This window comes from Symphalangus syndactylus, chromosome 6 (assembly GCF_028878055.3).
Source record: "Symphalangus syndactylus isolate Jambi chromosome 6, NHGRI_mSymSyn1-v2.1_pri, whole genome shotgun sequence".
NCBI lineage: Eukaryota > Metazoa > Chordata > Mammalia > Primates > Hylobatidae > Symphalangus > Symphalangus syndactylus.
The window spans coordinates 117,998,164-118,014,712 of NC_072428.2; the positions used below are offsets into that span (position 1 = coordinate 117,998,164).

The 16,549-nt window shown below is 45.3% G+C and overlaps 1 protein-coding gene across 1 annotated transcript in view; it reads left to right on the top strand.

Annotated features, from left to right (window-relative positions):
* Positions 1 to 16,549, top strand: part of SND1 (staphylococcal nuclease and tudor domain containing 1) — a 445,319-nt gene that overhangs the window by 331,914 nt on the left and 96,856 nt on the right. Inside the window, exon 16 of the mRNA XM_055283891.2 lies at positions 11,371 to 11,480. Within this exon, the coding sequence (XP_055139866.1) occupies positions 11,371 to 11,480 (110 nt within the window). The remainder of the gene's footprint in view (positions 1 to 11,370; positions 11,481 to 16,549) is intronic.

Here is a 16,549-nt window from a genome sequence, read left to right on the forward strand (position 1 = left end):
TTCTCCTAGTAGCTGACGTGACATTATTGCAGCTGCTGCTTATAGCAATCCCCAAAAATGAACATGGGCATTGGGAAGCAGACAGCCCGCCATCTCCAGTCCCCTTCCCAAACACACCCCCAGAGACAGCCTGGCAGGGTGGGTTACAGCCTGCTCTTGGGATGCCACAGGAAGGGAAAGGCCTCGTTAATCAGTAAGAGGGTTTTTTTTTTTCTCTCCTTAAAAATCATTGTTTTCAGATCTTGCTCTGCAATGGGGAGAATTATAAAAGGTTATTCCCATGCTGGCCTGATTGTTATCTTCTGTACCAGCTCCATCTAAAAATGCTTTTTTCCCATTTGGGAGAGATTGTCTGGTGTCTAAAGCTAACAATAAATCAAATTCAGTGAAGCTGGTTTTGTACATTGCCTGGCTGGACTGAGAGCAAGATATTCAGTATAAGGCCTCTAAGTCATCCCTTCCTTGCCTCTTCCACTGGCTGTGGTCAATGATTGAGCATTTAACCACACACTCACCTTTAAGTCCTGAGAATAAGCAGTACTAGAATTCCTCATCAATACTCCACATGTTAACTCATATGCATCCAGGACTCTTGGAAAAGCAGGTTGTTGTAACAGGTTTGGTGTATCTGTTTTTGCTAGATTTTCTCCTCTCTGGCATTCATGTAGCAAACTGAATTATTGAGAATCTTCTGTTTGCCAGATACCGGGGATGTAGAGAGAACTGGCATATCCCTTACCTCAAATGACTGTAGAATAGGGATCTACCATTAACAGGCGAACAACTATTATGACTTGTATCAGAAACTTAAGGCATGTTTAACAGCCAAGCACTGCACTTCCTGTCTGTAGATGCTTCTCTTCTCTTCCCCTTCCTTTCTTCAAAGAGAGCTGCAGTTTCCATTGCATTGTGAAGACTTGGTTTTCTTGTTCCTATTCCAAATTAACTTCAGTGCCTGGTCTTTCAACAAATGCATCAAACATTACAAAATCCGAACAACCTAATAAAAGCCTATCCTAAAAAATTGGAGCTGTGACTAAAAACAGCTTCAGTCTCAGCTTCTGCCCAGTTCTGACTCCCCTGACTACAATTACCTGAGGTATTTGATCCCTTTAATTAGGATCCCTTCATTCTTCTTTTATCCCTTTATTCTGATCATTGAAAGAGCTTTAGCAGTGACATGTTCCAAAATTGGCCCACAAGATGCTACCTCCCCGAGGTAACAAAGTAGGGGTTTAGAGAACAAGGGAGAGAATAAAGAATTTGAGACAATGCAAAATCTTTGTTTTACTTCTAAACCTTTTAGTACAAACCGTAGCCTCATATCATGAAGAATGAACTCTTGGGAACCAACTGGTCTGCCATTTCCCTTTTTCTTTGGGCCATTTTAGGAATGTGGAAATACGCCCTAAGTGAGATGGTGTGCAGTTTTCAATAGTGAACTGACTCATTGACAGCGTTTGCAACCTGAGCCATCCAAATTCTTTCTACTTTAAAGCTTATGAGCAAGAAGTACAAGTTTTTGGTGTATGAGCTATTACAGGTCTGAGAAGCAATGGCATGAACTGATTTGGCTTTGTATGTTATTTAAGTGATAATTACATTCCTTAAAATTAGGCAGATGGTCTGTCTGACTCTGCCTTTCATGTTGATGGTTAAAAGTTCTTGATTTTGTTCTTGATACTTAAGGAGGGAATACCTGTCTATATATTGTTAGCACTGAAGAATTTTTGAAATCGGCCTGGACAGACTTGAAAGTGTTGCTTTTCTCAGCCTTTATATGGAGTTTAAGTATCTTACAGTCTATGTGTAGTGGGGCTTTTTACAATTTTGTTTTGTTTTTTGGTGGGGATAAGGGTGATATGGGAAAATATAGAAATGGAACTAATTGGGTCTAGGGGTAAAAAACTGCTGGGAGCCTGTGGATTACAAATCGAGTAGCTGCAGCAGCAGGTACTCAGGCAGAGGTATGGGAGTGCAGTCAGTGGGACAGGAAGCTTGTTTTGGTGTTCTTTCTGTGTCTTGTCCTTGACAGTGACTCCAGGGGGCCAAGTGCAGTCTGTAGAAAGGAGAGGTGTCCATAGTTTCCTATCTGGAAAACTTTTACAGCATTCCTGCCTGGGGTCTTAAAGACTAGGAAGGAAGATGAAAACTAGATGAGATACTCTTGCCTCCTGTTCCTCTCCCCACTGTCCGCCCCCTGCATCTGCACTGAGCCCCCCTTTATCTGCTAGCTAGGTACGTGGCTAGGGAGATAAACCCTGTTTTGTTGTGAAAGTTCCATGGAGCATTATTTAAAGCAGAGGTATTGAATATTATTAATTTGCCTAAATATATAAAATAAAATCACAATTCACTGGCCTGGGCTCCTCACTGTAAGCAGAGGAGTGGACTTAGTGACCATCTTTCAGCTTTAAGACTGAATAACATTTTCCCTTCCATTGGGAAACTTATTTATATCCCAGTAGTCATCCCCACACTAAGTTTTTCCGATATGGTGTCAGATTTTCTTTCCCCTAATAATTATACCCCCTGTTTTCAGGCTAGGCGTTCTCCCTCCTTTCTTGTGTTTACACCTGTCAAATATTTGCAGATTGTTATCGTGTCACCCTCTTAGTCACCGCTTAGCTGAGCTGTACAAATTTAGCACCTTTTATCTTCCCTTTAAAGGCAGGTCTCCAAGCCCCTGAGTCATTTTCCCCTGCTCTCTTTAAGTGTGCTCCAGTTTTCTGCATTTCCATGTGGCCACATAACTTTCCTAGAACTGAACATAGGTCATGAGTGAGAATTGTTTTCCTCCTTTGGCATATCAGAAGCTAAACATGTCTGCTATGCTCCAGCCTCAGGTCTCTCTGACATAGCTGGTCAGTGTTGACCACTTCAACTCTGTAGTTAAACCCTGTTCTCTAAATGTGCCAATTTAAAGACCAGTGGGGTAAAAGGGTGTAGCTATGCTATACTTTGTTTAATCCTTGAAGTGTTATGTAACCATGGGAAAGTGGGATGTATGTAGTTATGGATTCTGTTGGCCCCTTTCCTGGTATTTGCATAAAACACCTCTGTTCTCCAGGGGCATCAGACTAAACCTCATCGCAGCTCTGCGCCCTGACAGTTCATCAACCATCTCTTTCTCTGTGTGTTTACATTTTTCAGAACTATTTTTCACTAATATTCATTCAACATTTATTGAGGGTCTCCAATGCCACTATGTGCTACATTGTATGTTAGGTGCTGGAAAGATTAAAATCTGAATATGACACAGTGCCTGCCCTAAGATGCACTGTTTTAGTTTTAGTTTTAGTTTTAGTTTGGTTGAAAGTACCAGATCCTCACAGATTGGCTTACAGTGTCCATGAGGGAAGAGAGCAGAGGAATATCCATGAAAATCTAATAGGAGCCTAGGTAGGGTCAGATGTCACAGATCCTGGAACCTGGGGTGATTCTGAGTCTGAGACTGCTCCAGGGACCTCACTGTAGATCTCCAGTGTTAATGTCAGTTCGTCCCCTCTGCTTATTGCCTCCTTCCTCTGGCTCATGCTGGGCTTGTGTTTTAAACACTGCTCAGTTCAAATTCCAGAAAGAGACTCTTATTGGCTCACCTGGCATCTGCCGTTTCTGTTTGAATAGAGCTGTTTTTCCTATTGCTGGCCTGACTGCACATTTGCTACCCTTGAAGCTGGTACAGCACCACTCCCTCCCTCTCTGCCATTCCCCACCTTCTGCGCAGACTTCCCATTCCCAGCTTGTGGTGTGTGGAGAGAAGAGAGGTCATGTGCTAAAAAGCATAGCTGCCCAAGGCTGTCTCTTTAGTGAGGGATGTGTCCTGTTAAGCCCCGTGATTGTGTTGTCCACTACATTCTGCCAATAGCTTCCTAGCCACACATGCATCTGCCTAACATAATCCAGTTATCTATCATGTAGTATTTCTTTTCTTTTTTTTTGAGACAGAGTCTTGCTCTGTCGCCCAGGCTAGAGTGCAGTGGTGCAATCTCAGCTCACTGCAACCTCCACCTCTGGAATTCAAGTGGTTCTCCTGCCTCAGCCTCCTGAGTAGCTGGCCCTACAGGCGCACACCACCATGCCCTGCCAATTTTTGTATTTTTAGTAGAGGCGGGGTTTCACCATCTTGGCCAGGCTGGTCTCAAACTCCTGACCTCAAGTGATCCGCCTGCCTTGGCCTCCCAGAGTGCTGGGATTACAGGCTTGAGCCACTGCGCCCGGCCATGTACTATTTCTTAACATTCTGCAACATACAGGCCAAATGGCAAATCCAGTCACCAATAACATACCTTTTACAATAGTAGAGGAAAATAATCTTTCCTAGCTGGTAATTAACTTCATGAGCACAAAGTGTTTTCATCATTGAATCCTCATCTTCCACAACAATCCTCATCTTCCTGGCCCAGAGTAGACATAGACAAGTATTAGTTAAATGGAGAGTGGAGGTCTGCTAGATGAGCTGGTGGATTTTTCAGTGTACCCAATGGACAGAAGGCAGGTTCTGCATGCCTCCTGTGCCACTGTGATGTCTGATGCAGTAGTGAGAACACAGCGGGCATGCAGTAGACACCGTTGACTAATCCTTCAAACTGTTTTTTGTTTCCACTTGAGTTTTGTCTCCTTCAGCTAATGCCTGGTCTCTTATTGGTGGAATAAGTGCCACTGGGAAGCTGTCACATACTTCCAGCTAAGGCCAATTTGTCACACTTCCCTTAGCTCCCACTGCCCAATAAAGGAAAAAGTGAATACATTTTGAGTCCTGAGACTTAGTTATCATAAAACTCGACAAAGAGTGTAAAATACTCAGAGCGATACGTAAGTTTCACATAGCCATCAATGGAATCTCTTACAGAGCCCATTATCTTGTCATTAACAAGAATGTGTACTTCTTGTTCCAAAGCTGACTGACCAGAGTATTTGTGTTAATTGACCTAGTTAGTCAATGTCTCTAAATGTATAATTTCTTTAATAGAATGATTGCTCCATAGCCCAGCATTTTGTTTGATATTTGTACTCCATGAGTCAAGGCTTGGGTGAGGAATCTCAAAAGGGTATAACCAAAATGGTAAGATTTTGTGTCCAGAGAAGGCCTTGCATATCCTTCATTTTATAGACAGATGAAGCCTGGGTAAGTTTAATATTCTATCAGTGGCAGAGCAGAACCCAGAGTCATGTTGTGCTGATGGCTAGCAGTGAATTTTCTCTCCCTAAACTGTACAAAGTCAGGCAGAAACCTCTTTTTACTTGATTTTATTTCCTTTTGTTTTGTTTTGTTTCAAATAGCCATGGTCAACCATTCATATCCCAGAAAGTCTAGAAAAGGTGTGAAAAATAATGAGTTTTTGCTTATAGGCAGATGGACCTATAGAGTTTGAAAGAGGTCAGGAGCAGCAGCCACATGGAGCAGGAGGTGGGGCAGGCATTTGTCTTACCTGTCTCTCCTGTGCCTGCCCTTGTGGAAGTCAGCTGAGTCCCCCCATGGGGGATCTGTCTTTGTTCTGGCACACCCCATAATAGGGAAGGAAAATGCTCAGGAATTTTGGGGATTTTTTTTTTAAGTATAGTGTTTTGTCTTGTTTTGTGTTTATTAAAACAAAATAGTTTGTTTCTTGAAGGCTTGTGTCAGAGGTAAGCTTGGCACTTCTCTTGCACCTGTGGCATTTGAGGCACAGCTGAGTTAATGTATCTTTATCAGCAGGCAGCACTGACTGGTATGTTATCAGAAAAGACAGCTATTAGTGGTAACATGCAGGATCCAGCCAGGCACTTCCTCAACTGGCTGGGGAGAACTTCTGCAGCTCCAGTGATACCTCACTTCATATTTACAGTCCGAGGCCCTGTGTGGCTTGGGAGCGCTCCATTGCTGCCTGTCAGCCTGCCCAGCTGAGCATCAGCAGCCTTGGGTTTGCTTTCTTAGAACCCAACTTTCTTTCCCTTCATCTGTTTTCTTTAACTTTTATTTTTAACATCCATTTTATTGCATCACCAGCCCAGCAGTGCAGGCATTGCTTGAGGAAAGGTGCAGCATGGATTATTAGGTTGACTTGCTCCCTGAGCTCTTGGGAGAGGAGGGCACAGCATACCTCTGCTCGCTGCCAGCATGTGGCTTCACCTGGCTTTCAGCAGCAATGACAACTGACTTTTTGGCTTCAGAATGTTACCATTTGTGTGGTCTCCTCTCCATCAGTGGACAGCATATTGTTTGCTCTGTTCCTTGGTCGCTTAGTACACAAAAGCAAGTCTAGAAACTGGATAAACCCTCAGTTGGGGCCCTTTTTAACTCTGCAAGAAAGCCATCAGGACCTGCCCTGTCCTTCCATCCTTCTGTCTTTACACCTCAGTCAATACCAGTGTTTTTCAAAGTGGATATTTGTCCCACTAGAGGTTTTAAATCAATTCAGTGTCATAGCCATTTTGTTTTTTTCCTTAATGAAATGGTGAACAGAAGAGAGACTGTCAGTATAACATATACTGACATATATGACTAACATATATAGTCAAGATTAACCATTGTTTTGTGGAAACGTAATAATTGCTAAGCTAGCCTCCAATAAAAATAACCCCCCAAATAAATAAATGAATACATAAACACTGCTCTGCAAAAGGTAATACCAAGATGGCAGAGAAGGAAACCTCAGGAAATGGTCTTCCTGCCTAAACAACTGCACTGGCAGAATCTGCCTGATGTGACTGTTTTGAAACTCTGGAATCTTTTTTTTTTTTTTTTTTTTTTTTTTGAGACAGAGTCTCGCTCTGTTGCCCAGGCTGGAGTGCAGTGGTGGGATCTCGGCTCACTGCAAGCCCCACCTCCTGGGTTCATGCCATTCTCCTGCCTCAGCCTCCCGAATAGCTGGGACTACAGGCACCCGCCACCATGCCTGGCTAATTTGCTGTATTTTTAGTAGAGATGGGGTTTCACTGTGTTAGCCAGGATGGTCTCGATCTCCTGACCTCGTGATCCACCCACCTCGGCCTCCCAAAGAGCTGGGATTACAGGCGTGAGCCACCACACCCAGCCCAAAAACTCTGGAATCTATTGAAGGCGTCTTACTTCCAGTGGTTGTCTACAGGTGTTTGTACCCATATGTAAATGTGTATGTGGGTCACAGTAAGAATAAAAAGTTTGAAGAACGCCTATCTACAGTATCTTCTATCTGTAGATGTAGCTCAGCTCGGCAAATTTCTAATGCTCAGACACTCAGATATCATAAAGCCTGTCCTGCTCTCCTGGCCCTGACTTTGTACCTTAGTCTGGGAATAGATTCTGTCTCTGCCTGATGGGAATGGATGTGAATGGATGTTTACTTATTTCCACTTGAAAAAGGGCACAGAAGCACCCTACTTCAGCTTCCTACTCTTGTTGTGCTAGTGAGAGGTGACAGCGTGCTGGCAGTCCTCACAGCCCTCGCTCACCCTCGGCGCCTCCTCTGCCTGGGCTCCCACTTTGGCGGCACTTGAGGAGCCCTTCAGCCTACCGCTGCACTGTGGGAGCCCCTTTCTGGGCTGGCCAAGGCGGGAGCCAGCTCCCTCAGCTTGCAGGGAGGTGGGGAGGGAGAGGCACGAACAAGAACAGGGGCTGCGTGCTGTGCTTGCGGGCCAGCTGGAGTTCCAGGTGGGCGTGGGCTTGGCGGGCCCCGCACTTGGAGCAGCCGGCCGGCCCTGCCGGCCCCGGGCAATGAGGTACTAAGCATCCAGGCCAGCGGCTGCAGAGAGTGTAATGGGTCCTCCAGCAGTGCCAGCCCACCGGCGCTGCGCTCAATTTCTCGCCGGGCCTTAGCTGCCTTCCTGCAGGGCAGGCCTCGGGACTGCAGCCCGCCATGCCTGAGCCTTCCCCCGCCTCCGTGGGCTCCTGTGCAGCCCGAGTCTCCCCGACGAGCGCCACCCCCTGCTCCACGGCGCCCAGTGCCATTGATCACCCAAGGGCTGAGGAGTACGAGTGCATGGTGCAGGACTGGCAGGCAGCTCCACCTGCAGCCCCCGTGCGGGAGTCACTGGGTGAAGCCAGCTGGGCTCCTGAGTCTGGTGGAGAGGTGGAGAACCTTTATGTCTAGCTCAGGGATTGTAAATACACCAATCGGCACTCTGTATCTAGCTCAAGGTTTGTAGACACACCAATCAGCACCCTGCGTCTAGCTCAGGGTTTGTGAGTGCACCAATCGACACTGTAGCTAGCTGCTGTGGTGGGGCCTTGGAAAACCTTTGTTAGGTCTATACTCTGTATCTAACTGATCTGATGGGGACGTAGAGAACCTTTATGTCTAGCTCAAGGATTGTAAATGCACCAATCAGCGCCCTGTCAAAACAGACCACTCAGCTCTACCAATCAGCAGGACGTGGGTGGGGCCAGATAAGAGAATAAAAGCAGGCTGCCCAAGCCAAAAGTGGCAACCCGCTCAGGTCCCCTTCCACACTGTGGAAGCTTTGTTCTTTCACTCTTTGCAGTAAATCTTACTACTGCTCACTCTGGGTCCACACTGCTTTTATGAGCTGTAACACTCACCACAGAGGTCTGCAGCTTCACTCCTGAGCCAGCGAGACCACGAGCCCACCGGGAGGAACGAACAACTCCAGACGCGCTGCCTTAAGAGCTGTAACACTCACCGCGAAGGTCTGCAGCTTCACTCCTGAGCCAGCGAGACCATGAACCCACCAGAAGAAAGAAACTCCGAACACATCTGAACATCAGAAGGAACAAACTCCAGACACGCCGCCTTTAAGAACTGTAACACTTACCGCGAGGGTCCGCGGCTTCATTCTTGAAGTCAGTGAGACCAAGAACCCACCAATTCCGGACACACTAGGGCTTAACTGCTGGGAAGTGGACTAGCAACATAACAAAGGCCCTTCTTTGCCTTTGTGTCTACATAGAGTGATTGGGATTTGGTTTTCACAGGCCCAGAGGACTATCTCATGAAAAATGTTTTGAATATATTTCTGCTTGATTTGTTTAACTCCCTGGCCCACTGAGCCATCATGTTTTCTCAATTTAATCACTTGGTGGTCTCCAGGATTCAGGGGAGTGACTGCAATCTCTGTAGCTTGACCAACCTGGTGAGATTTCAGAATACCAAGAGAGTGACAAAGGAGTAGAGTGGTACTCAATAAGTGAAGCTCGGAAATCTTTTTTGCCCTCATACTGAAAATTCAACCCCTTAGTTCCTGCTGCCCAGTGCAGTACCCTAGCTACATCCCAGTGCTAGTCCCCAGTTCGTAGCAGCCCCACCCAGCAGCGCCCCAGTCCTGTCCTGCCCAAATGGCTGCTAAGAGTCAGAAACAAACTGAACGCTTGTTTTAGCATTATGCCGTTTCTGCAACAATGCTTTTTCTGTGGTTATGTGGCAAGATTGTTCAATGGAATTGTTTATTTTTCTCTCTGATGATTTTGTTCTTGCTTAGTTTGCAGATATAAAAAGAAAAGTGTTTTCGGCTATTGATGTAAAAAACATGGGCCATCTTTCATTCCATTTTTCTCTAGCCTCATCTCTCCCTGCAGGGTTAATCTCAGGCTCTTTGGCTCATGAGTTTATTGCTGTCTTTTACAAAAATACGTTCCACCCCTCCCTTGCAGGCCAGCACTGAAGTGCCAGGAATGAGGCAGCCCTGGTGATCTTCTTTGCCATGTGACACTTGGGTGGGGCCTTCATCTGTCCCATCTTTTCAAGGGTGGCAGAATGGTTCTTGCTGTCACCTCAAGCTGCTGTCCTGCGGCAGTCTTTCTCCTGGCCTAGCATTTTATTTGATATGGTGTATTCCATTTGTAAGGCCTTGGAGCTCAGAGAGAAAGCTCCGTTCTTTATCTTCTGAAAGCCCAATATATAGCCTATTCCCTTTTTTTCTGAGCTTTGTCATCTTGAATCAATGCCCTGGCCAGAAACATGAGCAGCACCTAGCTCTATTCATACACAGAGATGTACCTTCTGTCCTAGCAGCAGTGGGACCTTGTCTCCCCCAAGCAGGTGTTTACCATCACCGAGACACCCTGCTTCTGCTGCCCCTATGCCAGATCTCTTGTATGTTCCCTTGAGGGTGTTTGTAAATAAAAGGTAGCACCTCTTAGTTCTGCCTTACTGCAGCAGGAGAGACCACCAGTGATTGAGAGACACACATACTCCATGCATCCTCCCCCAGATCTTCATCATTTTCATTTCCTATGTCTCTAGCCCAGTTCCACTTTTTGTGGAATTATGTCTGTAATTATATAGCGTCATAATTATAGCTACAGTGTGAATTTTTTTGAAATATTTGTATAAGTCTCGGATATCAAAACATAGCATATTTCATGGTCTGTCACAGATGACCACTGTTAGTGGTAAATATACTTGCAAAACGAACGGGTTGACTCAGAGAAAGAAAAGGCAGTCTCACTTGGTTAGTGAGCACTTTGTACAGAATCCTGTGGTTGGATACAAAAAAAAGTATGAAGGATAGGATTCTATCTTCAGGGACAGGTTGGTTGTGGGGGTCAAAGAGGATTTTGAGGTTTTGAGCATGGGAATTGCTAAGAGTGATAATGATGATACAGATAACATTAATAATAGGATATAGTGAGCCTCTGCATGTGGCAGGCATCGTTCTAAATAATCTCTCCTAGTTCACACAGCAACCTTAAGAAGTGGATATATTATAATATCTGTTGTATAAGATATTCAATAAGTAGGGAAACTGAGACTTTCTGAGTAATTTGGCTAAGGTCACACAGCTAATAAGTGATAGAGCTGGGATGTGAAACTGGGTTTCTTTGGCTCCAGGCACCTAACTATTTCATCAGTATTCTGAGGTGTTTTGCTTTTTTTTCTGTCTCTCATTCTGAATGAAAAGCCGATGATACTATTTCCAAAATACACCCAGAGTTGAGAGGGGAGGCTTATTTGAAGAGAAAAGTGACACTGAATTAACACTTTTGAATTTGGTGTAAAAGTCAGATAGCAAGGAGAAAATGTCCAGGAGTCAGTGAGAATGGCACTTAGGAGGCAGAATGGCTGGGATATCAGTAGGCGAGGGAGCCATTTCTGTAAGAGATGGCTCAAGCTGTGAGACTGTGGGACCATCAGTTGGAGCAGTGCAGGATGAGGAGTTCCTCCTCATCTCACTTGGAAGGCTCCTTTCCCCATGTGCTCTTGATAATTCCCGGATGCCATGGCTGAGAGCTCCTATCCATTGGTGCTGCTGTGATAGTGTTGGTTTTTTCCACCTGGGGAGAACTAAACTCCTCCTCTACTTCTCCCATTACCTCTGTCTTTGTCTCAGATAGAATGGATGGAAGTTAGATGTAACGCCTGCTTCATTGGACATGTCAGGGGACCGTCCTTATTGGACAGCAAGCCTAGTGGGCACCTTTTCATCACAGATTCTCCTTTTCTCCTGACACAGGCATCGAATGCCCCAGAGGAGCCCGAAACCTCCCAGGCTTGGTGCAGGAAGGAGAGCCCTTCAGCGAGGAAGCTACACTTTTCACCAAGGAACTGGTGCTGCAGCGAGAGGTAGGATGTCTTCCTGTTGCTTCTTCTGTGAGGAGGGGTGACAAAATAAGGCTCCCTTGGTCTGCCATGTCAGAGATCAGTCTTTTGTTTTTTCCACTGCTCAGCCTTGCACATCCATAATTCATTCTTGTGTCTGCCCACATCTTATTTCCCTGAGCCCTGCTTCATTGGCCAGCCACCCCCAAATTGCTCCCCTCTACTGGTGGCCTGGGATGTGTGGTGGACACCAGGCCAGCCCAGCCAGGCTCCTGATGCAGAGAGCTTACATCTTTGCATTCTTCCTCCTTGGTGAATTAGCCTGAGCTGCCTGCCTCCAGCTAGATTTAGAAGCTTGACTAACCCTGTCAGGGGCCAATTTTCTTTGAACATTTATTTGTATCTTTGAGTAATTGCATTTTCTGTAGTGAGTTTTCTGACTTAATTTAATTGTATTTCTGTTTCTGCCTGTTGGGCTGGCTCTTGCACGCAGGAGTTAGGATCTCAGCTGCTGTGGTGCCCTTCTACGTGTTAATTTTGCTCAAGCCTTCATCAACAGATCCATCTTCTTTCCAGGAGCATGCCAGCCATTTGTCCTGCTAGGTGGGCACAAGAAAGGAGCAGCGGGAAGGTTTGCTTGGCTCAGCCTTAGGATTTTTGAATCTGCCATTGTCCCCATTTCCTTTACAGTCATCTATAGGGTCCCTCCAGCTTTCATAATACTCACAGAGGTACAAGATTATAGGGTCCTAGAGGCTGTCTCTCTAATGAGTCTTCGTAGATCTTTGAGAGCAGATGCGTGGACTTCTTTAGGATGCTCAGTGATAAAAATACCTGTTTATAAGCTTCAGCCTCTCAAGCTGATTTGAATTGCTAAGAAATACATGAGGCGTGAGAGAACAAGAGAACACGCCAGTCCGAGATGCTTATGTTGGACTGTCCTGGCCTTGAGAGAAGTGTTGGTTGCCACATCTTTGATTCTTTACTGCTTGCCTTCTTATTTTGTAGAAGAAAGTGGAGTGGCCTAACAAATCCTGAATTCTCAGTTCCATTTCCCAAACATCAGCTACAACAATCTGGGTATCACATGTGCTTTGTTGGCTATCCGTACAATGATTGGGGGATTGGGGGGCTTAATTATATCATCAGATTCACATTGCCCTCCATTTTATTTTTTGTGAAGATGCATGCGAAGTAAAAATCCTTATATTGACATGGAAGGTGCTTCCCCCTCTCCCGTTTTGTAACTACACAATGCTGCCTGAATTTTTATCAATTAAAAATAACCCCGTGCAAGAGAAGTATTTCAAAAATCCAAACACTCCAGTTGTCTGTAAGTGCCTGTTGCAATTTTTGAAGTGGCCCAGGGATTAAGTGGATGGGGCAGATACTGTAGAATTTCCCTCTAATTTTGGATAATGAACTGCAAAGTAACTATATTGGTAAAAGCAGGTGAGTCTGTTCAAATTCATAACTTAAAGACATTGCCAAGGATGCAGCAACAGACTTTTGTTTGTTTGTTGTGCTTTGGTTGGAGGAAGGAAATCCCTTCATTAGATTGCCCAAGACATTGGTTGGTGGCATTCTCATCATTTACTAAGTCAAATTTCTCACCATCGTTGTCTTCCCACTGTTTCACATCTCTTAAAGTTTCTTTCCCTTTCTTTTTCAACTGTCTTTCCCAGCCACCTTTCTTCCTGATCATGTTTCTGGCCCACTGATGAGATCCAAAAGTACAAGGGGGTCAAAGAGAATACTGATCACTAAAAGGAGTGAGTGGCCCAAAGCTCTTTTACTCTCCCATGGTTATTGCGACCTTACCTTTGTCTTATATTTGCTAATACTTGACTGTTGAAAAAGATTACAATTTTCCCCCGTTTTCTTTGGGGAAGCTCTTTGGTGCTCTTGGTATGTAATTGAGTTTGCAGATCTTTAGTCTGATCCAGAGTTGATCTTTCTTGATTATAGTGGCCCAATCTTTCATATCCCTAGGTTGAGGGTCTCAATAAGAACCTTTCTGCATTTTCTTAGCTACTTATATGATTACTTGGGCTGGCTGTTTTGAAAGTTCTTTACACTGAGAAAATGTGAGTATGCCCTAAACTATGAATAATTCAAAAATCTAACTAAAAGATCCAGTAATACCCTACTGTCCTGAACATTTCCTTTATATTATGTATGAAAACTGTTTTCTGAACAGTGTAGGAATGGAGAGGTTTGTGTTTTGTTACAGGCTTATTCATTTACTTTTACCTATGTAGTACCTCCATTTTTATTTCGTAAGTTGTCTTGGGGAATGCTTCTCTTTGTCCTACTCCCCCAACCCCACAAAGATCTAGCAGAAGAGGAAAGTCCCAGTACATTGGTACTCCTTGAGGCAGAGGTCCTTCCCGCCCTCAGCGGAAGTCCTGAGCAATGCGTGGATGCCTGAGTGTGGGCCCACGACCTCCCACCTCATGCAGCTCTTACCTTCCAGGCAGCCTCTGTCTTGCCCACAGTGCACGACAGTGCAGGAACTCTCCTGGAGCTGAGCCACTGCTGGGATGGCCGCAGTTGAACTGGTTTTTTGCACGTTTTACCTGTTCCCTTGATCATGAGTTTTAGCTCAGATAACCAGGTATTTTGAAGACGTGATTGTCCTTGGCCCTGCCCTCATCACTTCCCTTTAAAGTTTTAAATTTTTTTCATGTCTTTTCTGTGGCCAGAATTTCTCTATGCCCCGCATGCCTTCCTTGGTTACCATAAATCTGCATTATCCTAGGAAAGATGAAGCCCACAGATTGTACGATTTCAGAGTACCTCCTGGGCCCCTTTGTGTGATCCGACAGAGGCCTGGTCATCAAGTTGGACTTCCCTATGTGAAACCATAAACTGACCTGAGGAAGATACAGAGGGGAGAGGGGCTGTGTAACGGTGACTGCCTCTAGGCCAGCCTTCTGCCAGGCAGAGAACAAGGAAGCTGGCATGCAGGGTGTCTGGCACTGGTAAAATGACACCATGTTTGTAAGTGCATTGTCCTGGCTTTTGGTGGGCTGTGCAGGAATTCCTGCCTGAATTATAGTCTTTCCATCTCATATCTTCATGTGGAGCCCTCAAGCTTTAGACAAGTCTTTTATCTCCGTTTTCAGGTGGCTCCCATTATCTTGAGACCTCATAATGCTGCTTTCCTCAAATTTGTTTTACAGTGACGCTAGTCAGCACAGAGCTGCTACTCACATTTCTGGCCACCACTTGGCTCCATTATCTTGACTTCTCTCCTGCCCCCTTACATTGCATTTCTTCTTTTACACCACCGTTTTACATGTTGCTCCTCCTTAGCCATTGGTTCCTGTTGGCTTTTGTTCTTTTACCAGAGTTGGAAATCTGGGAAGACAATTCCAACTCACTGGTCTGGGCATTCTGGTGGTGCTGCCAGCCCCAGGGCAGGAAGAACAGTGAGTGAGACACTGTGCCATTACCTGCTTCCCCGGCCTTGAAGCCCAAAGCAGCCAAGGAACTCTCAAATGACGATCACTTTTACTTAAAAAAAAAAAAAAATACAGTTAATTCAGTCTTTCTTTCTAGCCTGACTCCGCCGGTATTTAGGACGGGTGGGCAAATCTGTGCCACTGCCAGTTTTTACAATAAAGTTTCATTGAAACATAGCCATGCTAATTCTGTTTTTTGTTGTTGTTTGTTTGTTTGAAACAGAGTCTCGCTCTGTCGCCCAGGCTGGAGTGCAGTGGCGCGATCTCAGCTCACTGCAACCTCTGCCTTCCAGGTTCAAGCAATTCTCCTGCCTCAGCCTCCCGAGTAGCTGGGATTACAGGCCTGAACCACCACGCTCAGCTAATTTTTTTTTTTTTTTTTTGTATTTTTAGTAGAGACGGGGTTTCATATTGGCCAGGCTGGTCTCGAACTCCTGACCTTGTGATCTGCCCACCTCAGCGTCCCAAAGTGCTGGGATTACAGGCATGAGCCAACCGCGCCTGGCCTGGCCATGCTAATTCTTTCATGATCAGCCAAGTTGTGTAGTTACGACAGAGGCTGTATGGCTTGCAAAGCCTAAATTATTTACGATCTGTTCCTTTACCAAAAAGTTTGCTGACTACTGCTGTATATGGTATGCTGAATTGGGTTTAAATGGCTTGTAACAGCCCTGAAAATTTAAGTTGGCTCTCCTGTCCCCTGCCGTTGAGGCTGGACTGCATGAGATTATTGTATCTGTTAGCTGTAGCTGTGACTATGAGCTGAGTGCCATGTCCCATTGGATAGCATGTACTTGGTGACCCATGACCCACATACAGCTGACTCTTTAAGGCAGTTCCCTGCCACACAGTCAAGGACAGGAAGATCTGGTGTGATTTCCCAGATGGGGAGTTGTGCCTGTTACTAGCTTCCCCCAGAAGTAGTGAGAGATAGCATTAGCTAATGGGTAAATAACTGGCTTAAAAGTGTAAACTCCTAGGTTTTCACACTCCAGTTTTATGTGGTCCTGGATATGTGATTCTTTTCTGCCTTGGCATTCCTGCCTAAAACACTGATCTAGCAATCCCAAGCCATCCTTTCCTTTTTGCGGCCCTTGTTCTGAATAAAACAGTGATTTCATATCTCTTCTCACTTTCTTCCAGAAGGCAGCTAGCCAGCACATACTCACTGACCAGTTGCTGCCTGCACAGCAGTGTTTTCACTGCTGTGTTGGAGAAACCCGAAGTCTTAGAGAAAGGGCCATAAGGTATTATTTAAAGAGATCAGTGTCATAGTTTAACTGTCTTCACAGTTCCAGGCTGTAGGAGGTACAGTTTCTGAGGACAGGGGCAATGTATGTGGGTTTGGTGATCATTTCTAAGGCCTTTTTCGATGACCCCTTTGTCTTCTCTGAGACATAAGAATTGCTCTTTGCTGCTGCCTGAAAAATGATGTCCTCATGCTGGACAGCCCCAGCTGAAAACTCAGGCTGCTGCCTTGACCTATTTCCCTTCTCTCTGCTGGCATTAAAAGGGAGGATGTCCCCCGGGGAGCTCATTCTGCAGGCTGCAGTGGCCAGGGCAGAGTCCTGGGTTTCCTCTCTCTCTCTTACTGCCTGCTTTAAAAAAAAAAAAAAAAAAAAAGAT